Source organism: Catharus ustulatus, chromosome 12 (genome assembly GCF_009819885.2).
Source record: "Catharus ustulatus isolate bCatUst1 chromosome 12, bCatUst1.pri.v2, whole genome shotgun sequence".
Lineage (NCBI taxonomy): Eukaryota > Metazoa > Chordata > Aves > Passeriformes > Turdidae > Catharus > Catharus ustulatus.
Window position 1 is genome coordinate 53,819 of NC_046232.1, and position 19,257 is coordinate 73,075.

Sequence of the window (19,257 nt, forward strand, 5' to 3'; positions counted from 1 at the left end):
GATTGTTACATGATCTCCGGGAAATAAACAAAATTATAGCAGACATGGGATCACTTCAACCAGGGATGCCCTCTCCAATGATGCTCCCTCAAAATTGGAAATTGGCAGTTTTAGATATTAAGGACTGTTTCTTTCAAATCCCTTTACACCCAGCAGATGCTCCACGGTTTGCCTTCTCTGTTCCTACCATCAACAGAGAAGCCCCAATGAAGCGCTACCACTGGAAAGTGCTCCCTCAAGGGGTGAAGTGTAGTCCTTTCATATGCCAGTGGTATGTGGCCTCATTGCTGTCTCCAGTGCGTGCTCAGAGAAAGGAAGCTATCATCCTACATTATGTAGATGACTTGCTTGTGTGTGCCCCCGATGACTCTATACTCCAACACACGCTTGACCTAGTAGTTAAGGTTTTAACCTCTGCTGGATTTCAATTGCAGGAGGATAAAGTCCAAAGGATGCCACCTTGGAAGTACCTGGGCCTGGAAATCACTGCAAGGACCATTGTTCCTCAGAAATTGGACATTAATTGTAACCCAAAGACCTTAGCAGATCTCCATTCCTTGTGTGGGTCTTTGAATTGGGTTAGGCCCTGGCTAGGCCTCACCAACGAGGACCTAGAGCCCCTTTTCAATTTATTGAAGGGGGACAGAGAGCTGATTTCTCCCAGGGAACTGACCCCAGAGGCAAAAACTGCAATCGAAAAGGTACAGAAAGCACTAGCAGAGAGGCAGGCTCATCGCTACAAGCCTGAACTGCCTTTCAAATTCATAATTCTGGGAAAACTACCACACTTACACGGTTTGATATTCCAGTGGATAGAGGGGCAGAGAGATTCGCTCTTAATCATAGAGTGGGTCTTCCTCTCCCACCAAAGATCCAAAACCATCACAAAGCCACAAGAACTCATAGCTCAGCTGATTCGTAAGGCAAGGATGAGACTGTATGAGCTGGCAGGTTGTGACTTTACATGTATTCACCTTCAAACTCTCTGAGGAGGGAAGGAACTCTCCTGAGAGGCTGGCAAAGGAGATGTTCGAGCACTTGCTCCAGAGCAATGCCAGTCTCCATTTGTCTCTGGACAGCTACAGTGGACAAATATCAGTCCATGCCCCGTCTCACAAGCTGTTCAATGAGGAATTCCACCTCATTCCTCTTGAGGAGTCGGAGACCACTCAAAGCTCTCACAGTGTTCACAGATGCTTCTGGGGCTTCCCACAAGTCGGTGATGACTTGGAGAAATCCTCAGACTCAGCATTGGGAAGCTGATGTTGAGTTTGTGGAGGGTTCGCCTCAGGTAGCTGAACTGGCTGCAGTGGTAAGAGCTTTTGAGAAGTTCTCAGAGCCAATCAACTTGGTAACAGACTCAGCTTATGTAGCGGGAGTAGTGTCCAGGGCGGAGCAGGCAGTGCTCAAAGAGGTCGACAATGAGCAGCTTTTTAGGTTGCTGTCAAAACTAATCTATCTGATTTTTCATAGAGAACATCCGTTCTATGTGATGCATGTGAGGTCACACACCGATTTGCCAGGTGAGATCACAGAAGGGAATCGTCAGGCAGACTCCCTTGCCACCCCAGCAGAACAAGCACGCCTCCCAGACATCTTCCAACAGGCAAAGCTGAGCCACCAGCAATACCATCAGAATGTGCCAGGTCTGATCCGTCAGTTCAAGCTAACACGGAGTCAGGCTCGAGCCATTGTGGCCACCTGTCCCAGCTGCCAGCTCCAGGCCATGCCATCGCTAGGTGCAGGGGTTAACCCCCGAGGCCTTGGCAGCTGTGAGGTGTGGCAGACAGACATCACACACATTCCCAGTTTTGGTCGCCTCAAATATGTTCATGTAAGCATTGACACATATTCAGGTGCGGTTTATGCCTCTGCCCACGCAGGAGAAAGAGCTGTGCATGCCAAACAACACCTGGTGCAAGCTTTTTCAGTATTGGGGATCCCTAAGGAAATCAAAACAGATAATGGCCCAGCGTATGTGTCCAAGGAGTTCCTGGAATTTGTCCAGCAGTGGGGAGTGGAACATAAGACAGGCATCTCCCACTCCCCCACAGGCCAAGCTGTGATTGAGCGTGCACATCAGACGCTCAAGCATGTTCTAGCTAGACAGAGCAATTCAACTGTGTGGATGTCTCCACAGCAGAAGCTGTGTAAAGCCCTGTTCACTATCAATTTCTTGAACTGCTCATTTGAAAACATGAATCCTCCTGTGGTTCGTCATTTTAACAGTGGCAAACAGTTCAAGCTGTCTGAGCATCCACCAGTTTTGATCAGGGATCCAGAAACCTGGGAAACCAAAGGTCCCTATGAGCTTGTTACCTGGGGACGTGGTTATGTGTGCGTATCCACTCCCTCAGGCCCTCGGTGGATTCCCCAGAAATTGGTGAAGCCTTTTGTCCCCAAACAGCCAGCTCCAGCTGAAGAGGACGAGAAGCAAGTCGCAGTTGCTTCGAAAAGAAGACGCCGCCGGAGAGGAGCGAGAACTGACACAGAAGACAACCTTCCGGCAGACTCAGAGACTTTTAACATGTTTTAAAATGTTTGTTTTCCTTTTAACAACCTAATACCCTTCTCTCTTCTTTTAAACAAAAAAAGGGTGAGATGTTGTAACCCACTACCCTACTGTTTTAAGAATGGTATGTCCCTTTAACCCTGTAACCCCCGCAAGACCAATGGACTGACCCCTGCGATGGGATCGGCCTGAAGCCAAGGCTGACCCCTCCCCTTTCCTGACCCTTAAAAACCTGAGCCCTCCACTGGAACGCTCTCTTTATCCTGCTCTCCCACTCGGACCATGTGGAAGCCTAAGAATAAAACAGGATATCAACCCTGGGATAAAGAGCCTCTAATATCTTTCTGTTCTACATGAAACAGCATCCCAGGCCAGCTCTGCAGGGTATTTGGGAAGCAGGCAGGCCCATAGGGTGCTGTTTCAGGTCCCCGGTGAGTTGAGGATGGAGCGGCTCAGGGCTCCCCATCATGGCACAGTGCGGTGAAGTTACCATGGACTGGAGAAGGGGAAACATCCGTCTGCAGCTCAATGGCATCGTGATGTCCCCGCAAGCTGAGGCACAGCTGGCGTCTTCTTCTGCTGCACGATGCGGAGCCAGAGAACGTCCTGGAGCTGGTCACTGGAGGGACAAAGCCGATGGGCTTTGCTTCCAGCCCCTTCCTGGACGACACGTTGTGCACCCCGATGAAATCAAGATGAGTCCCCAGCCGGTGCAGGGTGGGGGGAATGCTCGTGCTTCCAGGTACAGCAGGGCTCGGCCTGGCCACGTGCTGGAGGTTCCTGGCTCTGCAGCAATGGGGAATAAGAATATCTCCGCCGCCCGCCCAGCTGCTTTTTGGCGGCACAGGGGACAGATGTGGAAGGGGAGCCAGCTCCTGGCCTCGCTGACAGCTTGTGCCAGCATGCCTGGTGCGGGCTGGGGTGGGGGCAGGCAGCCTGACAAAAGCATCCATCCATGTGGATGGGGAGTGGCAGAGGGGGACGGGTTCTGCAGCCCTGCCCCAGCTGCTCTGCTTTGCAGGCCCTTGAGAATGGATGGGCTTACGGGCAGGAAAGGTGGGGCTTTTTCCCCACCCGTGGACAGGTTTCATTCTCGCATGGAGTGGTCTGACCCTCCCCAGGCCTGTGAAACGCTGATAACCTTTGGCCCTTTTTCTTGTTTCCAGGTCTTGTTTTGAATTGACTTTCATGCAATTGTTCTTTGTTTTTTCCTGGAAGATTGCACCTGGTGCCTGGACCGGCTGGGGAAGCGCCAGCACCGTCTGTGGAGTCCGTCCAGTGCCGGCATTACCCTGGGAGGGCCACAGTGTGCGGGGACATCCCCTTCAAGAAGAACGAGAACCTCTTGTGGGATCGGCTCCTCTCCTGGCAGCGGGTCTCCAGAGGTTGGTACCCAGTTCCAGAGCACAGATGGCAGAAGGGCTTGGAGCAGACGGCAGTGGGCACATGGGAATCTCACTCTTGCAGCTGTTGAGGAGGTTGCTGTGCCGTGCTTAAGCGGAAGAGGTGGAGCACAGCCTGCCACACTGCTCTCCTCTAAAAATGAGAGCATGGGTTGGGAGGTTTGGGCTCTGAGCACAGCCAGCAGCCTGGCCCAGCACAGGCCGTGGTGGCACATGGGGGACAGGAGCCTGCTCTGACTGACCATGGCTTTCTGCTTTCTCTCCCCAGGCTACCAGCACCTCATGCCCTGGAAACAGCACCGCTCAGCCTGCCAGTCTGGGAGGGCTGGATGGTGGTAGCTGTTCATTTGCTGTCAAAAAGAAATCTTTTTCTTGTTATTATCATCATCATCCGAGTGTTTCTTTCATCCTTTTCCAAGCTTTTGGCCTCCCTTCTTCCACGGAAGTCTTTTTCTGCCCTTCCTCAACCACTTGGTGGCATTTGGGATGGGGGCTTAAACAGCCTGAAAAATTCAACAACGGCTCCTCTTGCCAACTGTAGTATCCCCTTCAAGAACCCTGAGCTTCAAGCAAGGTCTGCATGTGCCTTGCTGTCCTAGTTTAGGGCAAATTTGGGGGAAGCCTCCGGAAGGAGCCCCCAGAAAACAAAACCCCCACATCTCTTCCCCCCACCACCAGGTTTGGGAAGAATTTCCTCAGAGGAAAAGTGGAAAAAACCTGTTTATTTAACGAACAAAACACTCCCCGACATACGAAAAGAAAATGAACAGTCCCAGATGACAATAATTCTTTCACCACTCTGAGAGGATGACAAACTCAGAAAATCTCTCCTGCGAGTGGTCGGCCAGTTATGGGTCTCCAGCGCTGGGGATGACTGCTGCAAATCACAAATTGCAGACTCCCGGTGTTCCTTGGTGTTTCCCAGGTCCTGGTCCAGAACAGGTTCAGACGGTATTGAGAAAGAAAGAAAGAAAAAAGGTCCGGGTAAAGAAATTGGACTGCCTAACTAAACTAACTAATAAGCAAAAACAAAAGCAAAAGCCAGCAAAGCCAAAGCCAGCAAGCCAAGCAAGCAAAAGCAAAAGCCAGCCCAAGCCAGCAAAGCCTGCAAACCTAGCCTCCCCTAAGCACAGACATGGGGGAGGGGAGCCAACTGATAAGTGGGCAAAACAAACCTTCACTTAAACAGAACATGTGATTGGGGATACAAACACCATAACGTCACCCCAGGACATTCCACCCCTTATTTCCATATCGTGAGTATACTACTAAACACCATGTAAAAACTTCATCAAGGAAAAACTTCCATCTCACTTGCTCAGACCTTCGACACTTACACATTTCCTTCTATCTCACTTGCTCAGACCTTCGACACTTACACATTTCCTTCTGTCTCATGTCTGTGTGATCTAATGTACAGACAATGGTGTTGAAAGACGACGCGGGAGACGAGTCTCATGCTATCATGATCAACAAGTCTCAACTTTATTATAATGCTGTTGTCTTTTTATACAGTAAATAATTAAGCTCATGCATATTGCAAAACTATAGCTCATGATTGGTACAAGTATTTATCAGCTTTTGACGCATTTCGGAAGCCTTGCAGTTACAGTTGTATCTTTTCATATGCTTTTCCCATACCATGCTGTTATACTCCCTTGATATCATCCCTCTTCTATCCCTGCAAGGGCATTATGTCCTTGCTGCAACCCTTGTTCACACTTTAACCAGTATGCTATTATCCCATATGTCCTTTGTCTCTCAACCATTGCTCAGAGAGACTATCCACACTTCCCCCGTTTTCTTTATATGCTAGCAGAGCAGTAGCTGTGCTGTTTGCGATCATTCTATTTAAGGCTTGTCTAAGACATGCACAAAAGCAAGGCACAATTAGAATAAATGCAAAAAGAACTATCCCTATAATGATCAGATGTTGTAAGAAAGAAGTCAGCCAAGGCCCAAGACCTAAACTTCTTAACCAATCATTAAGACCAAACCCTGTGTCCTCTTGCAAGTGCGATGTTAGAGTAGCCAATTTGGTCAACTGGGCATGTATCGACACAGAGTGATCTGACAAATTCATACAGCACATTCCTTCGAAATCTTGGCATCCATGACCATGAGCTAATAAAAGAAAATCTATGGCAGCTCTATTTTGTAATGTTGCATGACGGATTGAGTTCACATCTGTCAAAAGGCCAGATATAGCAATTGATGTTGCATTAGTTTGTTTTGCCAACCAACAACCTATTTTATTTAAGGTGGTCAAGGCCTGTGCAGTACCTACTCCTGGTACCAGAGATCCTAGGATCCTTTCTCCTCGTGACCAGAACTGAGCCTGATCATCACAATCAGGTTGGAAGGCATGCTGGAAGCCATGTATCATCCTTTTGGTTCGCTTATGTTTCTTATATTGCTGAATGATCATGGATGTATTTGGCGACAATAGGGTTAATCTCCCTAAAGTACATGGACCTCCTTCTAATTTTGAAGGTACACCAGGCCAGGCTCGATCGCCACAAATCAAAAATATTCCTTGAGGTAACCGTATGGGCATGTTGGAGGATTTTGAGATATTTGGACTCGTGTAATTGCACCACATGGATGCATTCTGATACACTTTTAGAATCGGATTGGCATTAACCGACAGAGATTGGCCCGTTCTATACCTTCGGTGAACGCTAGTCCAATTAAATCGAACACAGAAATCAGCCCTTACTGTACCCAAAATTTCTAACTCTTCTGGTTCCTGGGCCGCCCGTGAGAAATGTGGGACCACTAAATCCCATTGATCAGCGTATGACCGTGATTCATTGGCCTGACATAAAGGTACAGTACCGGTAGGACAAGGTAAATTGTCTAAGGGTAATCCCACTAAGCAGGTAGAGAAAGGATTACCAGCTGAGGACAAGGACAAACAAATAGCCTCTTGGCCTGTTCGATTAGCCAATGTTACCCAAATGTTTTCTTTTGGCTGTGCTGGGGCCCAAATGTCAATTGTCTGGATTAGGGTGACTACTCCTCCTATTATAAGGAGTATCATGGCACTTGCAGTGCTCATATTGATAATTTGAACAGGGCTTTGACTAGGTCTGGATTCCTGTCCGGAAGGGTCTCTAACTCGTGGTGGCTTAGCCTGTTGCGTGGAGACTGACAACAGACAGCAAGGATCTTACTAGCTCTGCTCTTTTTTATGTATTTTATCGTATGTTGGACTGCCCACTTGACCTGTAATCTGTCCCAATCCTCTCTGTTCTCAAAGAGCACCAGGGCTTCCCCAAGAGAACGAGTCTCTGTCATTTGCTGAGCGTCTCTCTGCCACGATTCTAATTGCTTACGGAATGCACACGAGTAACAAATCACAAGCGTACAACCCTACTGTGACCTTACCGCCTTCTTCCCGCAACCCCCACAAATCATTAACACCAGGGCTCTACCATTACAACGTTTGCCATGGCCCTGGCATGATAGACATTTCAACGCGTGTAGTTCCCAGTGTTCACGTTCACACCTCTCTAAAACACCTCTAGCAATGTTAACTGCAGGATCCTCCCAGTCCCAGTTCAATGGTCTTTTGGATAGACTCTGTAGCTCCTCCACACAATGCTGGAGACACAGTTTATTCCGCAGGAGGTTCAGTTCCGGGTTGGCGGTCCTTGCTGGGCGCATTAGCTGGTCGAGCCCACCGGGAAGGGACCCACAGAGTACCTGAGGGGGTGGAAACACATAAGTAACCTCTGTTCTAATATAATACCTTAGCTGGGGCCTGCTATACTTTTGTTTTGGGGTTTTTATACTTAACTTATACTTTTTCTGTGGAAGCCTCCTTATTAATGCTAACTTGATGACGAATAGCTGGTGGCTCTTTGTGTTCTTTAAACACACACAAATAATTGATGACATACAATGCTTTGGCAAGTTTTGTATGGATATCAGTTTGTTCTTCTATCTTACTAATATATTGTTTTAATGTATCATGGGCTCTTTTTATAATTGCTTGTTTTGTGGGGGAATGCGGAATCTTTGTTATATGCTTGATTCTCCACATATCTAGGAACTTGTTTACTTTACTACTCACATAAGCAGGGCTATTGTTAGTTTTTATTGTTTCAGGGACCCCTATTACAGCAAAACAGCTAGTGAGATGTCTTATAACGTGGAGAGTTTTTTTTCTTGCTTGGGCGGTCGCCCATATAAACTCACTAAAGGTGTCGATGGTAACGTGCACTTATCGCAGTTTACCAAAACTTGCCACATGTGTGACATTTATTTGCCAAATCTTATTTGATTTAAGACCTTTTGGATTCACTCTAAGTCTTAAACCCAGACCTCCATTATGTTGACTACATATGGGACAAGCTTTTACTATTGCTTGCGCATTTGTCATTTTTATATTGAACTGTCTGACTAGGCTTTTTGCATTGTGATGAAACAGTTTATGAGCTTCTCTAGCTGAGGCTAGGCTAGTGGTAATTTGATTTGCGCTAACCATAACAAGCCTGTTTGCTTGCGTATTTCTTTCTCTTAGTCTAATCTCTCATTTGTGACTTCTAATATGGATAACAGAGTATGGATTTGTTCTGTCTTTGATAGTGCGTTTTAATTGTAAAAACAACTCGAGCAAACGCTTGTTTTCTACTTCTTTAATGGAGGCGTTTTCAATTTTGGTTACAACTCTAACTACATACAAAGAGTCTGAGATTAAATTCACAGGCTCACGTATGTTAGACATCACCTATACTGTAGCAAGTAATTCTAGGGTCTGGAGGCTATCATCAGGATGAGCCTTTAGTATTTGTTGATGCCATTTGCCCTTGACTTTCCACACCACAGCAGTTCGACGGCTACGCTTTCTCGCATCAGTGAAAGCTGTTATTGCTTTGGCAATGGGTTTTTTTTTCCTCAGTGGCTTCACGATCCAGTTTCATTTTCTTATCCACTGCAATGCTTTTGGCGCCACAGGGCCTGTATCCACAGTGGTTCTTGAAGCAAGTAGCGCGTCGGCCAACGCTGCCGAATTTATGAGATACCAGTCCAAAGTATTTCGTTCTATGGGGAGATGTATCGTTGCAGGCTCTACGCTGCTAATTTCTACTGTCCGTATGCGACCCTTCTTGATTAAAGACGCCAGTTGCGAAATTTTTGGTGATATTGTTCGTCTCTGCTGAAGAGGCGGGGTTAACCATTCTAGTACCCGTATCTCCCCCGTTTTCTTTACTGCTTGCACTATGGCGCCAAGCAAATGCTGTTGTGAGGCCTAAAGCATAAGGCCAAGGGGAACTGTAGGATCCCATCGAGCCACAAAACCAGTAGCAATGCGGTGTAGTATCTTGTCTAGGCTTTGCTACTGATGGTCATTGAGCGCTACGGGCGTACAGGGGTCAGTCCCTTTGAGTAGTGGGCGCAGGTCACTCAGCAGATCATTGGGTATTCTCACTACTGGTTTAAGCCACTGGAGATCGCCGAGAAGTTTCTGAGCTTCATGAAGGGTAGAAATATCTGTTGCAATGTCTAGTTTCTGAGGCGTAATCCGTTGGTTTGTGATGATCCACCCAAGGTACTTCCATGGTGCCGATTTTTGCACCTTTTCAGGGGCCACAACTAGCGAGAATTCTGCCAACATCTGGATGATGAAATCAATCTGCGCTTGTGTAAATTGTTCTTTTTGCGCAAGGAGGATATCATTCATGTAATGATATATAATAGTCTTTGGCATTTGTCTGCGCAATGGTTGTAAAGCTGCATCGACGTACAGCTGGCAGAGTGTGGGTGAATTACGCATACCTTGGGGCAAAACAGTCCATTTAAATCGTTTATCTGGTTCACCTCGATTCAAAGCAGGCAGGGTGAACGCAAATCTTTTTGTATCACTGGGATGTAAGGCTATTGTAAAGAAACAGTCTTTTAAATCAATTACCAACAAAGTCCATCGCTCAGGAAGCATGGCAGGGTTCGGCAACCCTGGCTGCAACGCCCTCATAGATTCTATCTGTGCGTTAACAGCCCGAAGATCATGCAGAAGTTGATACTTTCCGGATTTCTTCCTGATGACGAAGATGGGTGTGTTTCATGGGCTGGTTGACAATTTTAAGTGTCCTTGCCGAAACTGTTCCTCCACCAGCAGGTGAGCTTGTTGGAGGTTTTCCCGCTTTAGTGGCCATTGCTTAACCATCACGGGGGATTCAGATTTCCACGTGAGTGGTAGCGGGAAGTTCCAAGCAATGGCACTTACATTAAAGGGTGGTCATTTGTGAGGACTAAACCCAATTGAGACAGTACGTCACGCCTAAGGAGACACTGTACCGTTGGCGGTAGGGGTGCAATGGAGAATGTAACAGGAACAGTCCGACCTTCTATCTCCAGCTGCGCCACAGGAGTACGACGAGCGAAGGTCATGCCACCTACGCCAGTGACAGTTGTAGTAGAAGGGAGCGTGGGCCAGTCACTTGGCCAATGTTCAGGTGCTAAGATAGAAGTGTCCGCTCCCGTATCCAAAAGTTCAGATACAGTGATGCTTTCTCCTTGGAGCGTAATTTTACAAGTCTTTCGGGGCTGCGATGTAAGATCCATTGTAAGAAGAACTAAACTTCCAGTAGATTCAAAACCTTTATCCTGATGTGGTTGCTTACAGAGAGAAGCAATACCCTTGGTCAATTGAGGGAGTGGAATAAGTTGAGCAATGCACTGGCCCTTGGTTATAGTAAATGGTGGAAAAAGAGTAAATGCTATTATCATAAGTTCTCCCATACAATCAGAGTTAATCACCACAGGCAGCACAAACAAACCTTGCATGCTAGCTGATGATCGTCCAAGCAGTAGTCCTCCAGCAGGTTGTTCTCCAACAATAATAGGTTCATAAAGTCCTGTGGGTATTTTAACAGGATGGTTATTGAGCAAGGTGATGTCTACTGCGGCTGCCAGGTCAAAGCCGAGGCTTCCTGCGGTGGCTGGCTGCAGTGATGGCATGGTGACATGACAGTTGCAACTTGTGTCCCCGCGCGGCCGCTGTTTGCGCTGCTCTTGCCGTTTCTCGACTTCCTTCGGCAGGCACTTGTGTTGTGGGTATTCGATTGACACTTGCTGCACTACACTCCAGCTGCTTGGCAATCACGACGTATATGGCCGAAGTTGCCACACCGGAAGCATTTCATGCGACCGTCATTAATTGGTCGAGAGCGGGGGCTCACCACAGCCGCTTGGAGAGGTGCAAGAGCAGCTAACACCTGAGTCTGAGCTGCTTTAGACTGTTCCTGAAAAGCTTCAGCCTGCGCTTTCGTTCCCTCAGCCTGCGCTTTCATTCCCTCTCCTATCTCTTCAGCCTGTGCTTTCATTCCTTCTCCTATTTTTTCTAAAGCAGTAGCTAGAAATGCTTGTGGCCCTGCAGGCATTGAGGATGCTTTCTCTAGCAAGTCAGCTATAGTCTAATTCCCAGGCATTGTGCTAATAAGAGAGCGTGTATGAGCATTGCTATTTTGCAGTATACACTGCTTCAGCATCCCTCCTTGCATAAATTCTTGTACTCCTGCCTTTGTTATAGCCTCCATTACCTTATCTACAAATGACTCTAATGGTTCTTCTCTCCCTTGTTTTATTCTCATATATATAGGTACTCCCCCTGGGGCCTTAACCTTATCCATAGCTCGTCTGGCCACAGCCATTGCCTTCCTACAGCGTTCTGGTCCTATCAAAGCCTGAGCCTCTACTCGAGCATATGCACCTAAACCCATTAGTTCGTCAAGGGTTATACCAGCAAGAGGATCAGCAGGGCCACGTTGAGTGGTAACCGATTTTATAGCTTCCTGCTGCCAGTGGGCATCAAACAATAACTTCTGATGTGCTGAAAACATTAGCCTAGCTATGTCTTTAATGTCAGTAGGTAATAGCACAAATGCAGAGAATATATAATCCAACATTTTTCTGGCAGGCTCACTGGCCACCCCGTAAGCCCCTACAGTGGAGCGAAACTGAGCAAGCAGCTTCCAATTTAATGATGTAATGTTGGCTTGCAGCCCGCCTGGAGTCTGAGTGTAAGTCACAGGGAATGCTAACATATCCTTTGCTACCTCCGCTAGTTCTTCATCTCCCTTATCTAGACCCTCACGAGCAAGCATGTTCCACATCTGCTGTCATTCCTTGGCGACATTCCCCCCCAAATCATACAGGGGTGGATCTAAGGGCCCTGGAGGTGGTGGCAGAGGTGGATCGAGGACGGAGTTTCCATCCTGAGGCTGGGAAGGCAGAGCGAGCTGTTCCGTCCCGCCCTGAGACCGAGTGGACGGATCAGGCTGCTCCGTTATTGCCTCTTTAGGGGGTGCTGAAGGCACAGCAGAAGGCAGGGTAACCAAAGTGAACATGGGAGGGTTCACCGTATCCTAGTCTGTACTATAGTCTTTATTCTTTTCTTGTGCACTACGTGCCCCTTCTGCAGCCCTCTTTTCAGCTTGCATCATAAGCAACTCATTATTCACTGTCTTCCATAGCTTCCCATACTTTTTTGCTGTCTTATCATCGTTTAGAGTTAACTCCCACAATTTAGCCCCGTACCTCCCCCACTCAGTCAGCGTCTGTACTGAATGAGGATTCCCAAAAAACCCATAAGATACTGCATGCTGTAACAAAGCGGGAAGTTCCTTATCTAAGTCTATCCCTTTAATCTGCCTATGTTTCAAGGTGGCTGTTAATAAGTCATATGCCGCTTGCCTGTCCATACTTACGTCAGCGCTGTTGCAGCCTCTCCAAGTCTCGGCGGCACGTATCGGCGAGACCCACCGCTGTGGCACCTCGAGCACGGGGCTCCGCTTGCCCTTCTGCCGTCCCTCTGCTTGCAGGACCCGAACCCAACGCGTTGCCAGTACTCCGCACGGCTGCCCACGGCTTCCCCCGGTTCCGAAAAGGAGCGAGGCACGTCAAAATCACCAATTGTTGAAAGACGACGCGGGAGACGAGTCTCATGCTATCATGATCAACAAGTCTCAACTTTATTATAATGCTGTTGTCTTTTTATACAGTAAATAATTAAGCTCATACATATTGCAAAACTATAGCTCATGATTGGTACAAGTATTTATCAGCTTTTTGACGCATTTCGGAAGCCTTGCAGTTACAGTTGTATCTTTTCATATGCTTTTCCCATACCATGCTGTTATACTCCCTTGATATCATTCCTCTTCTATCCCTGCAAGGGCATTATGTCCTTGCTGCAACCCTTGTTCACACTTTAACCAGTATGCTATTATCCCATATGTCCTTTGTCTCTCAACCATTGCTCAGAGAGACTATCCACACAATGGTGGTAACATTCAGCAAACAATCATATTTGTCTCACCCCACAATCAGATCTCCCTGAGGTACACACCGTGTTGTTCCATCTCTCTGCATTACCCACCATGTACAACCTGGTCCTTAAGCAAAGACAATCCCACGAATGGGTTTGTCTGTTCTCAAGGCAGAATTTATCCATACTGTCTTCCCTAACAAACCTCTGACATGTGCCACTGGGACTTTCTCTCCATCCACTATATTAAGGGACTCAGACTGGGCAGGGCCTGCTCAGTCAGTAGAGCACCATAACGCCACCCCAGGACACTCGCAAAAGGGAGTGGCTAGCAGGGATGGAGCTGTCAACTCACTGCAAAAGCTGGGAGGAAATCAGAAGCAGCAAAATGCCCTTTTGGCTCAAAGGCCACCCACATTCTTTATGTTTTCCCTGCACTCCAAGCTAGGCAGGCAGGGCTGGACTCCAGCAAGGCTCAAGTTCTTGGTGCTCCCTGGCATCAAAGGGATCAAGTAAACTCTTGTATGCAGTGATTCCTACTGAAGGCAAAAAGCGGACATTGCGAGATGGGACATCCTTCTTTTCTCCTTTGTCTCCCCAGGAGCCCCTTGGAAAGAGAAATGCCCTCTGGGCTTTATCTGACCCTTGCCAGACAGCCCTTCGCTCATTCCCGGGTCTCATGTGCTCTGTAGGCTCCACTAGCTCACTAAACTCAGAGGAGCTCTTGTAATGGAATGTGCTTTGTTGTCAAATCCTGCTCAGTAAGTGCTTACAGACCCTGAATGCAAAGGTTACTCGTTAGCACCTCTTCCTGTTGAGTAAACAAAGAGGAGCCCCACAAGGCTACAGAGACAGAACAATACCAGAGGACTTGCTGGGAAATATGATGACACCAGACCCTTATCAATTCCCATCAGGAGGTGGAAGCGACCCCCGAGCAACTCCTCGCCCCTGCTTGCCAAAATCTCAGAGTACACCAGCAAATCAGAACGAGCAACCGCAAGAACTGGAAAATAGACTGTATAAAAACGAACTAAAACTGGTGCAAGCCATTGGCGGAGCAATGACTCCCTGGCCGCCCAGCGCTGTTTTGCTCAATTTTCACTTGCTAAATTTGCTTACTAATAAATTTTCTGTGATTAATCCAAGCTGGATTTTGTCGCTGAGAGCTCCGAGGAGTGAGAGACAGATGAGACAGCTGCTGGGATTGTTTGGATATTGGCGGCAGTGGATTGAGAATTTTAGTGCAAAGGTGAAATTTCTATACCAGAAATCTGGATATGCAATAGTGAATAGAAAAACCTTATCGGTAAAGGAGACGGGCCCCCTGAGTCCTAGCTGGTCAGCGCAGGCATGAGAATTATTCGCAGTAATACCGGCTTTGAAGTTACTCAAAGGAAAAGAAGGGACTAAATATACAGACTCCAAATACGCCTCTGGAGTAATACACACCTTTGGGAAAATTTGGGAAGAAAGGGAGCTTATAAACTCCCAAGGGAAGGCCTGGTACACGAAGTGTTAATCGCAAAAGCTCTAAAGGCATTGAGAGGACCAGAGAAAATTTCGGTAGTACATATCAAAGGACATCAAAAAGGCACCTCTCCCGAGAGAGAGAAGGGGAAACAATCTGGCAGACCGGGAGGCAAAATTAGCATCACTATTGACGCTATCTCAGAAACCAGACACAGAAGAGTCACACCCCCAATCCCTTAGATTTCGATTTACCAACACAGAAGAAGCAAAGCTGCGGGAGGTGGGAGTAGCAGAGAAAGATGGGGTTTGGGAATTGCCCAGTGGGAGACAAGTAGTACCAAAAGGGATTGCTACCAGAATTATGAGAAAGATCCATTTCACCACCCATTGTGGAACTCAGGCTTTGGTAGATCACTGTGCTATAAAGCACATGTGTATTGGGGTTTATAATGTTGCTAAAGGGATAATAGGGGGATGTTTAACATGTCGGTAGCTAAATAAGTGGCAATTATGGAAACACACTCCAGGTGGCCGTAGTTTGGCTTACAGACCATTTGCTAAAATCCAAATTGACTTCACCGAACTTCCAAAGCTGGGCCGATACAAGTATCTTCTGGTAATGCTTGATCATTTGGCACATTATGTGGAGGCAGTTCCGACTACCCGCCAAACAGCAAACACCGTAGTAAAAATACTTTTTGAGAACATTATCCCGAGAAATGGTTTTGGTATTGGTATGATGGCTATGATTAGGGCCAAAAATACTTGCTGGAAGATTTATATTAATGTAACCAGACATAGGTCGAACCTGGGGTATTAGAATTTGGGAAGACAGGATTGATAGAGGGAGTTTATTCCAAATAAAAAAGGAACCTGCCCCCCTAGATCCTCTACCTGTAGGACCAAACCTTGTATTGGCTTGTCAACCAGAAGTGATTCTTGAGACAAATACCACCATTGTCAGTTCCAACTCCACCGAAGAAAGCAACAGTACTCCTGTAGACCTAGCTAACACCAAGCAGGGAAATAAATGATGGAATCTTATGAAGGCAGGTTTTAAAGCCCTGAACTTTACAAACCCCAATTTGACGGAATATTGCTGGCTTTGCTACATCATCGGGCCACCCTATTATGAGGCACTGGGGGTAACTTCAAAACCACAAGGCGTAAACGGGAGGAGCCCTAGAGAATGCACATGGGGTGGTGGAAAGGAGGGGATTACAATGGAATATGTAACGGGTAAGGGGAGATCTATTGGAAAAGTACCTAAAGACAGAGCACATCTATGTGGAGCACTAACAAGCATTAAATAACGTAAAAGTCCTGCAGATTGGTTGGTAGCAGCTAAAAATGCCAAGTGGATTTGCTCAGTGACAGGTCTGACCCCTTACATCTCCCTCCATAACTTTGATGAAACTGAAGAATATTGTATACAGGTCACAATAATACCTAGAATAATATACCACCCCGAAGTGGCGATGTATGATGCCTATGACGGACTAAGCAACAGAACACACAAAAGGGAATCCTTCACTGCCCTAACAATAGCGATCTTGATGACTCTAGGACTCGCAGGGGCAGGTACAGGGATAACTTCCCTTGTACGGCAAAACCAGGGATTCCAAGCACTCAGACTGGCGGTAGATGAGGATTTAGTGCGAATAGAAAAGCCTGTCACAGCACTCCGGGAATCATTGCGATCCTTATCTGAAGTAGTGCTCCAAAATAGGAGGGGACTAGACCTGATCTTCCTACAAGAAGAGGGCCTCTGTGTCGCATTAAGGGAGGAATGTTGTGCATATGCAGACCATACAGAGGTGGCTGGAAACTCCACAGAAAAATTGAAAGAAGGGCTAGGAAAACGAAAGAGAGAACGAGAAATGCAGCAAAGCTGGTACGAATCCTGGTTTAACTGTTCCCCTTGGTTAACTACCTTACCCTCCACACTAACAGGACCACCGATACTGTTAATATTGGGATTAGCCTTTGGACCATGTATTTTTAACAAAGTTCTCTCCATTGTAAAAGGAAGATTAGAGGGAGCTCATTTGATGCTAATTAGAGCACAATACGCACCACTTAAGGAAGTTAGAAGAAACAGTAATTTTAGAAAATGCCCGGGACGTATTAATCAGATTTGATAAACAAAATGGGAAATAAAAAGAGGGGGGAATTGTAATGGAATGTGCTTTGTTATCAAATCCTGCTCAGTAAGTGCTTACAGACCCTGAATGCAAAGGGTCATTAGCACCTCTTCCTGTTGAGTAAACAAAGAGGAGCCCATACAAGACTACAGAGACAGAACAATACCAGAGGACGTGCTGGGAAAGACCACACCAGACCCTTATCAATTCCCACCAGGAGGTGGAAGCGACCCCCTAGCAACTCCTCGCCCCTACTTGCTAAAATCGCAGAGTACACCAGCAAATCAGAACGAGCAACCGCAAGAACCGGAAAATAGACTGTATAAAAACGAACTAAAACTGCTTTTTGGTGCGAGCCATTGGCGGAGCAGTGACTCCCTGGCCGCCCAGAGCTGTTTTGCTCAGTTATCGCTTGCTAAATTTGCTTACTAATAAATTTTCGATGATTAATCTAAACTGGCTCCTCCGATTTGTCACGAGTATCTATAACACTTCTGCTGTCACTTCCTTATGTACCCGTCCCTGGCCCTGTGTCGGAGCAGATTCGCAGCACATGTTTGTACAGACGCTTTGGTGTTGTTCCTCCCATGGGGGTCCCCCGTTTTGGGGCCATCCCCCCTGGAGCAGGGTGTCCCTGCTTGGTGCAGCCCCGCCCCGGGGCAGCGCTCAGCCAATGAGAGCGCGCGGCGCTGATGACTCAGCAGTGTCCAGGCAGACCCGCAGCTCCCAACGTTCCCCACCTGGACCCCACCTGCCCCCCCCGGGCCCCAGCGCCCCCCGCGAGGGGAATTTGGGGAGGTGGGAGGGGGGCAGCGCCAAGGCCGGGCCCCTCCGCGCTGTGGTGGCGGGAGCGGCTGCAGTGGGGACCGAGTGCGGGCGGGAGCGGCCGAGAGCCCAGCGCTGCCCCAGGCCGAGCTGCCCCAGCTCCATCCCTGCCCCTCGGCTGGGATGCTGTGGGTTTGGGGGGAAGAGGGAGCCGGCACTGGGTGCTGGGCCTGGGGGCAGCAGGAGAAGGGAAGGAGAAACAGGGTTGAAGAACAGAATGGTAAAATGATGCGCATGGGAGGAGTAGCTGGGAATGCGCAGGTGAAGGAGGAGTAGCAGGAAGAAGAGGAGTGTGAGGAAGAGCAGGGACACAGGAGGTGGAGGAGGGGGAGCAGCAGCAGAAACAGGAAGCAGCACAAGGTTCCACCCCTGCCTGTAGCTGCAGCCTCCCCCCAGCCCCAGGAGTGTTACTCCCCGCCACGTGCGGCAGGTGACTGTAGAGGGGGATCCTCCATTTTCAGAGGGCTGCATCTTGGTGTTATTGAGCTTTACGGGGATAAACGTTCTTGTGTTGGTGTTCTGCTGGGCCTGATTGTATTTTGGAGGGGGTTTTGGCTACGTCTTGCTGTCTGGGAGGTTTTTATCTGTGTCTTGATGTTTTGGGAATTTTTTGGCTCAATCTTAGTGTTTGGCAGTCCTTACAGACACATGATGCCCAATGATGAACTGAGGCAAGGAGGAACCCCCAGCTGAAGGCCCTTTCCTCTTGTTTTTTCCCCAATCCAGGATTTTCATTCCCAGTCTGTGGGTGGATGGAGGAGCCCTCGAGATCCCTCATGAGGAAGGGCTGCAAACCCAGACCAGGGAGCTGCAAGGAGGAAAGACCCTCCCTGAGCCAGGAAGGTGGCCGGAGATCCAGGCAGAGCTCAGAGCTGGTGGAGAAGCCTCCTGGAGGGGAGAAGCCCCACAAGTGCTTGGAATGTGGTAAGGGTTTCAGGTACAGCTCCTGGCTGATCCAGCACGTGAGGATCCGCACTGGGGAAAAGCCCTATGAGTGTGGGAAATGTGGGAAGTGTTTCAGGACAACATCTGATCTGATGGTGCACCAGGTGATCCATACAGGAGAACGGCCCTACACCTGCTTGGAATGTGGGAAGAGTTTTGGGCAGAGCTCCAACCTGAGAAAACACCAGCACATCCACACCAGGGAGAGGCCCTATGAGTGTCCTGAGTGTGGGAAGAGCTTCTCACAGAGCTCTGCCTTGACCCAGCACCAACGGAGGCACCATTAAGGGAAGCCCTGTGAGTGCCCCGAGTGTGGGAAGAGCTTCGTGCTCTGCTCCAGCTCCATCCCCCATGGGAGTATCGGTGTTGGATGATCCCAGTGACCCCCGTTGGGCAGAGCCCTGGTGATCCATGGTCCTGGTGGTTCCTGGTTGGGGGGGGCAATGGGTTAGAGAGCTTTCATTGACTTCTCCTTGTCGTGCTGTGATTTGGTGTGTAATAAATTCCCTCCCCGTACCCAGGCTGGGTCTGTTGTTCCCGTTCGGTGCTCGAGGCGGGATGTCTCCTGTTCCTGCTCTCAACTCCTGGGCCTCTCCTTAGCCAATCAGACAGTGCGATGAAGAAGATTCAGCCAATCAGAGAGAGCAGCTCTGATGACTCACCGGTTGCCGGGCAGACCAG

General features: G+C 48.2%; 2 protein-coding genes across 3 annotated transcripts; one reads left to right on the top strand and one right to left on the bottom strand.

The window, feature by feature from the left end:
• Nucleotides 1–5,582: 5,582 nt before the first annotated feature.
• On the bottom strand, nucleotides 5,583–12,797 carry LOC117001738. Of its 2 annotated transcripts, none has more exons than XM_033070215.1 (2): nucleotides 12,630–12,797; nucleotides 5,583–7,623 (listed from the first exon to the last, which is right to left on the bottom strand). In XM_033070215.1, exon 2 carries the CDS (start codon nucleotides 6,974–6,976, stop codon nucleotides 5,654–5,656), a length of 1,323 nt encoding a protein of 440 aa, XP_032926106.1. In that variant the 5' UTR covers nucleotides 6,977–7,623; nucleotides 12,630–12,797; the 3' UTR covers nucleotides 5,583–5,653. The 2 variants fall into 2 exon arrangements, with proteins under 2 accessions (XP_032926106.1, XP_032926107.1); XM_033070216.1 differs by lacking the exon at nucleotides 12,630–12,797 and adding an exon at nucleotides 9,700–9,881.
• A 5,586-nt stretch (nucleotides 12,798–18,383) lies between these two features.
• LOC117001981 (zinc finger and SCAN domain-containing protein 30-like) lies at nucleotides 18,384–18,863 on the top strand. The gene has a single exon (XM_033070750.1). The coding sequence runs from the start codon at nucleotides 18,384–18,386 to the stop codon at nucleotides 18,861–18,863; it is 480 nt and encodes a 159-aa protein (XP_032926641.1).
• The last annotated feature ends 394 nt before the right edge of the window (nucleotides 18,864–19,257 follow it).

Bases quoted from the DNA above. Each gene is read 5' to 3' on its own strand.
- LOC117001738 (XM_033070215.1), bottom strand. From the start codon at position 6,976: ATGAGCACTGCAAGTGCCATGATACTCCTTATAATAGGAGGAGTAGTC.
- LOC117001981 (XM_033070750.1), top strand. From the start codon at position 18,384: ATGGAGGAGCCCTCGAGATCCCTCATGAGGAAGGGCTGCAAACCCAGA.